The 12,481-nt window shown below is 36.1% G+C and overlaps 1 protein-coding gene across 1 annotated transcript in view; it reads right to left on the bottom strand.

Annotated features, from left to right (window-relative positions):
• Positions 1-1,791: 1,791 nt before the first annotated feature.
• LOC123821519 (CD2 associated protein) overlaps positions 1,792-12,481 on the bottom strand; it is a 137,031-nt gene continuing 126,341 nt past the window's right edge. The window contains exons 17-18 of the mRNA XM_045842930.1: positions 9,799-9,862; positions 1,792-5,147 (exon numbers count right to left, since the gene is read on the bottom strand). Coding sequence (XP_045698886.1) covers positions 5,106-5,147; positions 9,799-9,862 — 106 coding nt within the window. The 3' untranslated portion in view covers positions 1,792-5,105. The remainder of the gene's footprint in view (positions 5,148-9,798; positions 9,863-12,481) is intronic.

Raw genomic sequence — 12,481 nt, 5'->3', positions numbered from 1 at the left:
CCCCTAAGTCAGTAACATAGTTTGGGCAAAGTACTCTCCCAGACACTGGGTGGCTGGGGGAGGTAGAATTTGTAAGATGGTAGCAGCTCCATTGTGAATATAATACGAATGAACAGGGGTCTCTCCCCCAAAGAAAGGAAGTAGGAGGCCTCCTTTCTTTCTCTCAACCATATCCATCACTGCAAAATGCTTTTGGGAAGAGGAAAAGAGCAGCTGCCATTAAAGAAAACAAATCTACTCCATGCCAAATACTCTATAAGGAACTTTATATAAATCTTTTGAAATACCCCCAATATCTCTGTGATGCAGAAAATACTATCTCACAGTTCCCAATGAAAAGAAACAGACTCACAAATGTTTAGTAAAATCACACTGATACAGGGTGCAGCCAAGAGGGGGGACCCAAATAGGGATTTGGAATTGGGTCCAGAACTCAAGGTGTTCAGGAAATATTAGTAAGTCCTCACTCCTTCCCCCCACAGCTATGGGTTGGGGGAAGGGACACATGGAGCAGGAACATGCAGGGCTGTTCTGTGCATCCACAGCTTTGCAGCTAATCCATGGCACAGTCACTTAGCTTATCTATAGCCTTTAACTGGTTGCATAGATATGTTAAATAGCTGTGGCCAAGCTCTGAGCCAGGGGGATGGAAAGGACTCCCCTCCATAAGATGTAACTGGGGGGGAGGCTCCCCGAGTTACAGTGCCTGCGTGGGAGCTTAGGGAACACTGGCTCCATGACATGAGGCCACCCCTGCCCAGACTCCTGATGGCAGCCCAGTGAACTTGGAATAATACAGGAATGCTGGCAAGTGAAACTGATTGTAGGAGTCGGAAATGAGGGTACAGAAGATTGGTGTGGGGATTTAAACCTAGACACAGCAGTCATTGAGGAACCACGTGCTTCTGGCCGAGTGGGAACCCCCACAGCCATGTGGGAGAGAGCCACGCGGTTTTGCCAGAGTGGGGACCCCCGCAGCTTTAGAAGAGGGAACCACCATGAGGCTTTAGCAGAGAACTGCCACTCAGCTTTGGCAGAGTGGTGACCCCCTCTCCCCTTGGCTTTGGTGGAGAGAACCAGGTAGTTCTGGCCAGAGTGGGGGACCCTGCAGCTTTGGTAGAAGAGGACCATGCGGCTTTGGGGTGCTCCCTTTGGTCACGTGGCCTGGGAAACAGGAGAGACTTTGCCTGGAAGAAGAGTGAAAGAACTCTTGACAATATGCCATGAGAAGGTGCCACATGGCTTTGAATTGGAGATCTTGCCTGGACGGTGACACAGCTGATGGTGCCAGTGGCCTGAAACATGGACGTTTGCTTCTTTTCCAGAGTTATGGTACCCCGAATTAGAGCAGGGAGAAGGAAGCATTGTGGGCGTCTCTGGGTATCCTAAAGGACTTTGATATTTTTTAATGAAGACATTATTAGGTCACTACTTTAAGTCTGTATAGCATTGAACAAACATTTCCCTTCCTTTTCACAAATCTCTGGCATTGAGAGACGTCTTTCCTATAAGGTGGTGGACATAACGAACCTGGGGGTTCCTTTTGGTAACAGTGTATCATTGTAACCCCCTTGGCCCTGTATGTGTGGCCTCTTGTCCTGTAACAGTTTTTGGCATCCCTGGGTGGGCTAATAATTGCCCTGTCTGTTCTGTAACAACACAAGTCTAGAACTTTTAGCGCTTTCATTTTAGTATCTGCATTATTACAAAACTGAAAGAAGCAAGATAATTTGCATTGTACTCTGCAATAAGCATATGAAGACAGTGAAAAATAACCAATAGAGACTGACACAACTGGCAATAGCATTCTTTATTATTTATCTTTCTTTTTGAAGCAGAAGCATGCTTTTTTACAGCACCTGTAAACAAGTCAGTGAATTTTGAGTTTCTTGAGTTTTTATATATATTTTTTCCCACCCACCCTGGAATGTTAGCATACCACAACACCAACTGCATTACACTGTAATTACTGAAGAAAAGTCAGGAGAAAACAAGGGTAAAATTTTATGGCTAAAAACATTCATAGCAGCAACTTTTAAAAGATGATTTTATTAAATCAAGTCATTGCACTTGGTCATTTTATTGCTATAGTAAAATAAGGCCATTAAGTTTATAACATTTCTAGTTTTAACTGATTGTCTCATTCTGTTCATATATTTCAAGTTTAAATGCAAGCAAAAATATGTTCAGCGACAAATCTGGAAAGCACTTCGGTTTTTCCCTGTGATCACAGTAAGAACCACATACAAAAGAACCATCTGTTACTCCTGTGTCCCACTTCCTCTTCCTATCTTCAGACCTAAATTTTCTGAAGACATTTCAGAATTAAATTTTGTAAAGAAGCTTTGTGGTCACCCCCCGCCCCAACATACACACACCACAAATACCGAAATACAATTGAAATTAAACCTAAACAATACATTTACAAACAATTTGGCAATGACAGATTCTGTGCTATTCACCTCTCATCTGTCATTTATGTTCGTTCATTCCTAGCCAATGATGATGATGACTTAACTTCCAAGTAAAGGCTATTCCATACTATTTTGTTATAAACTTTATGAACAGGAATTAATAAAATTCCATATCAAGAATACTGATAAATTGCTGATTAAAGTAATCAGTTTTCCCTGTAGAAGTTTGTTTGGTTTTCTTCACTTTTTGGTCAAAGGCAGAAAAATAGTACTTTTAAATATCTTTTCTATTCTGACTGAGGAAGTTCATAAGCAAATACTTGAAATGCACTTCCGGACTCGTGACCATCTTGATTTCATGTGCTAGTGAGAGAACGACCTGCCGAAACCTTAAGAACAGCCCAAAATCTGCTGGAAACTCCCCCCACCCCCTTATTGGGGGGGAGGAGTCACTTAACAGATTTCCCCAGACAGAAAGCTGGAGGATGATTTCTAAGATACACTGTTTATATTTATACTTCAGGACTTTCATGAAAAGATATGATCTAACGTATTTAACAAGAAGAAATCATTCAATTGACAAGTCATTTAAAACATTAGGCCCTGCCTGGTGTGGCTCAAGGTTACGGGTTTGATTCCCAGGCAGGGCACATGCCTGCGTTGTCAGTTCAGCACCACTGGGGCGCACGTGTGAGGCAACCGACCAATGTTTGTCTCTCAATGTGTGTTTCTCTCCCTCCCTTCCCTTCTCTCTCAAATCAATAACCATGTCCTGGGGTGAGAAACATTAGGGTAAAAAAAAATTAGAACAAGAGTTAACAATTGTGTTCAGTAATGACTTCATCAGACAAGCCCAAGGACTTTAAAAGAGTTAGAATATGCATACATACTCAATACAATCAGGCTTGTTAGAAAAAAACCCACCTCACTAAGTTGTGAATCTAACAAAGTAACTATGTACTGGAATTTCTATTATTTTCAACTTCAGTTATTTGAAATCTGACAATTTCATTTAACAACGTTTCAGTATTGTAGTATCAAAATTGTAAAGGAAAAAATTGGTTTGGTGCTTTAAAATAACATAAAATGGAAGCATGATAGAGGGTACTCAAAATATGAAAGTCATTTGCAATAAAAAATATTAAAATTTCAATTTTTTTGCAAATAAAAACATCAAATTTCTACTTTTAATATAACTGACATTTTAAGACTATACATTTAACACTTTAAAATGCCCAATTGTTGCCCTGTCCAGGCGGCTCACTTGGTCAGAAGATCATGCTGTGCGCCAAAAGGCTGCAGGCTCCATCCCCAGTCAGGGCACACACATAGGGTGAGGGTTTGATCCCCTGTTGGGATGCATATAGGAGGCAACCAGTCCATGTTTGTTTATTTCCCTTCCTCTCTCTCTAAAATATCAATAAACATATCATTGGGTGAGGAAAAAAAGAAAGTTCAACTGTCCGTAAGTGACTGAAGAAATGCTTAAATCATCCACTTTGTGAAAATGCACTTGGAATATGGACAACTATATTTGGTTTTAAATAAGCTACAATTTTATGACATACTAACACTCTTTATAAAGTTGGTTCCTAAATCACATCCCAAAATACCTCCACCATGTTGTTTGGTATTAGATCAATTAAACATTGTAAAACCTGAGTATTTACATAAAGATAACTTGTCAAAGTATGAAACCTCATACTGAGCTTCTGAAAGTCTGTAGTTTTGTTCACCTACCAAAAATCAGAGGGAGGGGCATAAAGAATTAAACCACAAGATCATGAAATGAGTAATATATAAGCCTGTAAAAGAAGCAGAAAAGCACAGCAATTAGATTGGTATTTGCATATTATGTGTGTGCTGTAGTTTGTAGGCACAAGTTAAGGGTTAAATTGACTAAATGTTCTTTAGACCCAATGAATTTCAAATGTAGCTCATATTTTCCCAAATATATTTAACAATCCACCTCAACTAAATTCCTTTTATAGATCCTATAGTGCAAGCCATATAAAATATTCCAAAAGCAGATGAAGTTATTTTGATTATTTCATTAGATATTACTATATGCACGGGTGAGTAATCTGGTATATGTAGCTAGGAAACTCCTATTTCATTGCCCAGAATATAAACAGCACTGCAAACAAACAGGCACAACAGTGTAATCCTGGATAATAAGCTAAAAGTGAAAGAAAAAAAAATATATATACATACAAAGTATATATCCCTTATGTATAAAGTTTATAACCCTTATGTATAATGTATGGGAAAAGTAGTGACTATAGTTACTATAAAGCTAATTTGTCTCTCTCAAATAGTATATTTTACAGATTATTTGTAAAGATATCACCATATTTATAGTATAGATCTCTTTAAAAATAATACTACAAGTTTCAATTAAAAAAACTTGTGAACTTTTTCCTTTTTATACAGATTCAGTAGTATTTTCAAGCAAACTAAAAAAGAAGTTTGCAATCCCAGCACATAAGAAATAAGGCCTCTTTTTCCCCTCATATTGGCAAAACAAAATATATAAAAAAATTCACCCTCCCCCTACTTTTATATAGATATTATAGTTCAAATACTCGTATTTCTTCATCACAACATCAGCATTTTAAGTAACAAGTTAGTTGAAGTTCATAGTGTTGTTCTGAGTCCCTGTATCAGTGAAAATACTGGGTCTGTGACTCTTCAAGAAGACAGGACTGCTTTTTTCAGCTTCTCTATTTCTACCTAAAACACAAAACATAAATTGAGCAACAGATAAGATATATTTATGTTAGTAAAGTTTCTTTATTTCGTCCTAAGTCATTAAAATCTGGTCATACTTTCAAGCCCTCCAAATGCTGATTTCTATTCTAAAACCCAATTTTCAATGGTGTGCATAGAAAATTTCCAATGGTGTAATACAAAGTTCAACAGAAGAAAATGTCATAATGCAAATTCCTAAATGGCAGGGCACAAAAACAAGTACAGTTTTCTGAGCCAAAACAATGTTAACACATTTGAACATCTGGAAGAACTGGAAGAAAATAAGCCCTACAAAGAACAAGAGAACCCTTGAAACCAAATTCAGAATTACATGAACCTGTAACTAAATAAAAGGTGAAGTACAGAGCAGGAAAATACATACATATATACATACATACATACACACATACACAGATACATAAAGGACCAGTGTAGTTCTACATTTTCACTTACAACTGATGTGATGTTGGCAAATCACTTCACCTTGCTTGGTCTCAATTTCCTTATCTATAAATAGTAGGTTCTAGATTAAGTTCTCTTTAAGTCCCAGAAATGCACTTAAAATTCAGTCAATGTACTGGAAATATTTTGACCTGTAGGTAGACTGTATCCTTCTATTAACAGAAATTCACAATTCAGAAACTTAAGAAAATTTGAAAAATTAATTAAGTTTTCACAACAACTACAGAGTTGTGTAATTTTGACATATTACAAATAACTCAGTTGAGGCTCAAACAGATTAAATATCACATCAATGGTTCCACGCTAGCAAATGGCCTATTACTTGAATCGGTAAGGTCTAAGGCTCTAAATCCCAGTTTTCATATTCTCTTCACAAGGATGTATTTTTACATCTTTGACCTTTCCCGGCATGTGGAAGTATTTAGGCCTTACCATCTTCTGACAGCATCATCCCCGTACCCAACAGTGCATACAAATAACACACGCTATGGCCAACTTCTGACAAATAGTTCATTATTTAAACAATGAACATTTTGTCACACAGAAAAAGCGTAATTCAAAATGCTCTCAATCTCCTAAGCAATTCTAACTTTTCAAGAACGGTTTCTTAATTATAGGATCTTTCCTGATATTATTCTTTGCTTAATATGATAAGTTAAACATTTTAGCAGCATTGGACTGGCAGAAATCTCAGTCTTCAGACTGGATAGAGATAAAATTGCTCAGTCGTCAGCCTAATGTGCTTTTATTGTTTCTATTCAAAAAATACATTAACCAACTGTACCAATTTTAATGGGACAGGATACACAGAAAACAAGGAAAAAACACACGTGGAAGAGGGAGTAGGGAGTGGAAAGAATAATCTATATACACTCAGTAATACTTATAGACTGGTATTTGTCATACATTTAGATATCAGGCAATTATATTGCTGGCAATTGCTGGAGTTTCTCATCTAGCTCTTTTATGTTCATTGTTCATCTTTAGTCCCTTTTATCATTTTAAGTATAATTTAGTATTATATAATGTTAATTTCATGTCAAAGTGCTACTTTAATTTTTGGGGACTATAATTTCTCTTTAAACATATGATCTAAAACAAAATGCCTGAATAAGTGTTCTTTTATAAATACAAGAGTCAAAATGTTCCCCTTTTAGGGTCAAATATTTACAATACAAGTCAGTGAGAAGCTAACAGCTGATTTGGCTGGAGAAATTGAATCAAATGACATTCTTCAAAAAAATCATTTGATTCTTATCATAATTTTTTGACAAATTTCATCATATATTGAAATTCAGCACTGTGTTAGCTCCTCTTTCCTTATTACCTTATTTTCACATATGAATACAGATGTGTATGTATAAACTATAAAAAATAAAAGTCAAGAAATATTTAATTTCTCAATTTCTACTATGTTAGACACTGGAAATTTAAGGCCTTAACATGTATCCTTTAAGATTTATCAATTTGACAAAAATTTACTAGCTATCTAATATATATCCATATTGAAAGCCCAAAAAGTCTGTTTATTTTTTTCCACAAAAGACACATTTTTCATTTTCACCAATACCTTTACTGATTTGGATATTTTGAGTATGTTGGATATCTCCCACATGGTATAACTTTATTCTCAATTAATGTCTCAATTTCATCACTATCAATTTTAACTGGTCTACCCAATTGTGGAGCATCATCCAGTGAGAAATCTCTAGCATGAAACTTCATAAACCACTTTGGACACAATCAATCAGTCACAGTGCATCCCTATACACTGCACAAATCTTTTTGTGTTTCAGTTGCGTGTTTTTACCTTTCTTGAAATAATAAAGCATGATATGACAAAAATGTTGCTTATTTTCTTCCATCTTTACTATTAAAATGGCTACACAAAAATTCACCAATTTTGATAAATTTTTTAAAAAATGCACTGCTGATATGAGAGCTGCCACAATACAATCTAGCAAAATTGTTTCAAATGAAGTTAAAGACAACCAAGCACTACTAGAGCCATTTTATGAAAAACAAACAAACAAACAAACAAACTTTTTGGCCAGCCCAATTATTACCACTGTGTTAGAAATTACGGGCAAAGATGAAAGAGACATAGATCCTGCCTTCAACAGTTTTACAGTCTAGGAAAATAGGCTGTACGTTATCACATAATATAACAGTGATAAGATAAACATTTTTACTTATTTATCTCTTATAAAATTGAAGAACATGAATTTGTTAAAAGATAAATTACTTTAAATCAGAAAAAGATTGGTACCAAATTAAGGTGATTGAGCTGGGCCTTGAGAATCTGTAGAACTTGGGCAGGAGAAGATGAGACAAAAGGAAAATCCAGGAAACACAACAGGAGTAAAAGTTCAAATGATTAACTGTAAGAAACAATGGAGGATCAGCAAGTGAGGAAAGAAAGATAAACTAGGATCAGGACATAAAAGGTATATATACCAAGTTGGGAAGTCTGAATTTTATTCAGCAATTAATAGAAAGTTCTTGAAAGTACCGAGTATGGAAAGATAACTTTGAGATATAAATGAAACTTCAGCAAGCTAAACAGAAGACAAAGAGCAAGACAAAGGGACAGAAATAGTAGAGATAAAAAGATAAAGATTAGTGTGTAAAAACTCACAAGCCTGGAAGGGAATGGAATCAGAAAAGAACACAAGTACCATGTTTGCATGACTAGAAGGGCAACAAAACCATCAACAAAAACAGAGAATCAGAGGAGCAGGAAAGAAAGATGATAAATTTCACGCTAAGTCTATGTTCACACTGGAACATCCAGGAAACCAATAGCTAGAAACATAGGATAGACGCTGGGAAAGGAAGGATTAGATTTACATGGAGACACACTAGAACAAGTCACGATATTCACAGGCTCAGAGAAGCAAAGCCAGGAATGCACAGAAAGGAGGACCAAGGACAGTGCGAGGAACTCCTTATTTATGTTACAAAACAGGAAGAGATGGAGAAGCTAAAGGGAGACAAATGCAGGATTACAAAAACTGAGCAAACCTTTGAAAGAGTGGCAGTGTTAAAATGTAACAAGCTGTCAAAACTGCAGAGACACTGGAGTTGCCATCAGTAAACCGAAAATGTCAGGAGTTAGGGACTGAATTAAAGGTAAAGAATTAGAGATTGCTAATGTACACTTTTTTTTTGCAAGGGGCAAATATACCTTCACATATATTACCTCAACAACTAAAACTGAATAAGATTAGGTGACTTCCTCAAGTTCAAACAGTGTAACTTAAGCCCTAAGAGTAAAGGTTCTGAAGTCTGGCTGCTTCGGTTTAAAATTTCAACTGAACTGTGACTTAATCAATCTAAACTTGTTTCCTCACCCTTTAAATGGGAAGAATAATCCATACAAGTGGTTACGTGTGTCCCATGAGATAATGTACAGAAAGTGTCAGCTCTGACACGTGGTTTAGAACTGAAAGTCATGAATATAAGAAGAGGAACTTGAGTTTTTTAATGGCAAGTCCATATTCTCTCTGTTTCACAGAGCTGACAAAAGAAATGCCTAAGTAACGAGGCAAGGTAAAAACAGGAAGGAGAATAAAGTAAATAGAGAAGGAAGTCTCTGAAAAAGGGCAGGATACACTTTCTGTAACATGTGTAGAAGATGACTACAAATGAAGACCAAAGTCAGTGAGGATGGAAAAAAAGTTAGGGGAGATTAAAAAAAGAAGTCAAACTGTCAGTCACCAGCAGAGTAAAGATGATGACATCATAGTTATCAAGTAAGCTCTCAGTGAGAAATTCAAGTCAGCAAATCTATCACCATTCCATTACCACCACCAGCAGCTTTTTCCCCAGCAAAAGAAAAGAAAAAAGATCAACTGAAAAGAAAACTATAGCTGAAGAAGAAGCAGTGTTTGAGTGCAAAGATCTACAACTAGACTCTGAACCATGTTTGGTTTATTCATGTGCCTCATGAATTGCCAATGAGAGGCAGTGCTCAAAAAGCAAGTCCTCCACCACAGAATGGAATGGGATAGTGTCAACAAGAGAGCAACTAAATGGCTACCAGGTAGCAGGGAGCGCTGCAGCTGAAGCAGGACAGCATTACTTGTGGTGGGACCATCACCCCGCTGGGCTGGAAACAACACCCCACTCTGTGCTGACTGCAATCTCAATGCTGGCAGAAATGAATTACCTCTAGATTAATTCTCTTTGCCTTCTCTTCTTCCAGATCCTTTCGTAGTTGTTCCAGTTCTTTCCTAAAAACAAAGTCTTTATTACTGTTGAGGCTTTCAATAAACAATGTATTTGACTAATGTTAACAATCTCTCTGTTGCCTGATAACCCAGAATACAGGGCAATTCTTTAAAGGAAAGAGTCACTCTGACTAAGACAAATGTCAAAATCTCTAAATGAAATGGTTCAATATAATGGTTAAAACTCAGTAAAACCATGGCAAAACTACTTGAGATTTAAAAAGAAATTTTTTAAAGGGTATTTTTTTTAGAATTTTTAAAAGATTTTTTATTTTTTATTTATTTTTAGAGAAGGAAGGGAGGCAGAAAGAGAGAGAGGGAGAGAAACATCAATGTGCGGTTGCTGGGGGCTGTGGCCTGCAACCTAGGCATGTGCCCTGACTGAGAATCGAACCTGCAACACTTTGGTTCGCAGCCTGTGTTCAATCCACTGAGCTATGCCAGCCAGGGCTAAAAATAATTTTTTGAAATGAATACAGAACAGCCCATGATAAATAATAACTGGCTTTTAGAAGCAATTTCCCATATTCAGTTATCATACATTTCCTTGGCTGGACACTCTAAGAGCCTAAACAATATTCTAAGACTAATGTCAAAATGTCCCTTGGCCAAGTTAGAGGACCATCCAATAATACATCAAGGTTGCAGGTTCATCCCTGGTCATGGCACAGATAAGACTCAACCAATGAATGCATAAAAGTAGAACAACAAATCGATGTTTTTCTCTCTCTTAAAAAAAAAGAGTCCCGATAGAAGGCAAAATATATTTTATTTAATAAGGTAACCTGGACTTTAAATTTCTCCTTCTTTTTTTAAAAATTAAATGTTACAGCCCTGGCTGGTGTGGCTAAGTTGGGTGAAGTGGCATCCCATAAACAAAGGGTTGCAGTTTCAAGCCCTAGTCTAGGAGTATACGATTCCTGGTCCTGCCACGTATGGGAGGGAACCAATTGATGCTTCTCTCTCCCATCTGTGTGTCCCCTCTCTCCCTTTTTCTCTCCCTTCCTCTCTCTCTAGAAGCAATGAAAAAATGTCCTCAGATGATGACTATAAAAAAAATTTTTTTAACGTTACATTAAAATCCCAAACCAAACCAATAAACAAAATAACTTCAGCCAATAATTCCCTCTCCTTTAACTTGTGTTCATTTTTCTGTGGTTGCATCTATCTCTTTATAGAGTCCTTTTCCCCCTCCACAGCTCCCAGTATATATTCCATAGGTGTCTTTTCACAAAGTATTTGTGAATATTCCACGAAGACATTTCCATGCTACTAAACTTTTCATATCTGTTGACTGCTGTTTGGTACACAAATATCCATGTTTTTTGTTTGGTTAGTTGGTTTTGGGGAGGTAACAAAGGAAATGGAAAGAAAAGGAACTTTATAAAGAGCATGACTGCCTGTGGACATTTTCAGCCTCTTGACATATCAAAAAAATTATCTTCAAGAGTATTACAGAAATAGCTTGAGAAACCTGTGAAAACTCTCATGAAAAAATATATGAAAGTTTTAAATTATATATTATAAAATGTATTCCTTCTGTGGTTTCAATGATTAGAAAACTATATTGTAAGTAAATTTACTACTGTTTTCTAGTAATTATAATTTTTAAAATATTTCACTCAAATTTATCTAGAGATTATTTTATTGTGTTATAAATATACTTCTAAGCTATTTAACTTCCTAGTTCCATAAAGTTTTCACTAAATAAAATAATGCTTCCTCTGTCCAATTATTATATTATTCTGAATTTATTATATATTTAATTTCAATCCTAATTATGATATAAATACAATATATACCCTGCTCTTTATTTTTTTTTAATACCCCACTCTTTTTATCTAGACTTGTAAATAGTTTCATTATTCTAAGCATTTGCTTTTGGTTCTAATAATTTAGTACCACTTTTACATTTTTTTATTACTTTTTGAAAACATATTTACAAATATAATGCTTTTATGTTAACATTCTGTTATTTACTTTTAAAAAAATCTTTATGGGTGCTTTCTTCAGATGGCTGGTAATCTTGAGAAAACAGTGGGTTAACACCCTAACACATCATCTTATATTTCCTTCCAAGCCAGCCTTTTTATTTATTTTTTAAATATATTTTATTGATTATGCTATTACAGTTGTTGCATTTTTTTTCGCACCTTTATTCCCTTCTGCCCTGTATGCCCCTCCCACCATCATTCCCCCATATTAGTTCATGTCCATAGGTCATACATATAAGTTCTTTGGCTTCTCCATTTCCCATACTATTCTTAACCTCCCCCTGTCTGTTTTGTACCTACCAATTATGCTTTTTATTCCCTGTACCTTTCCCCGCAATCTCACCATTCCTCTCCCTGGTGATAACCCTCCATGTGATCTCCATTTCTGTGAATGTGTTCCTGTTCTAGTTGTTGGATTAGTTTGTTATTGTTTTTTTAGGTACAGTTGTTGACAGTTGTGAGTTTGCTGACATTTTACTGTTCTTATCTTTGATCTTCTTTTTCTTGGGTAAGTCCCTTTAATGTTTCATATAATAAGGGCTTGGTGATGATGTACTCCTTTAACTTGACCTTATCTGGGAAGCGCTTTATCTGCTCTTCCATTCTAAATGATAACTATGCTGAACGA

This window comes from Phyllostomus hastatus, unplaced genomic scaffold, assembly GCF_019186645.2.
Source record: "Phyllostomus hastatus isolate PE091 unplaced genomic scaffold, TTU_PhHast_1.1 phas_contig_40, whole genome shotgun sequence".
Taxonomy (NCBI): Eukaryota; Metazoa; Chordata; class Mammalia; order Chiroptera; family Phyllostomidae; genus Phyllostomus; species Phyllostomus hastatus.
The sequence above is the reverse complement of the archived record's forward strand: the minus strand, read 5'-3'. Positions and strand labels throughout refer to the sequence as shown.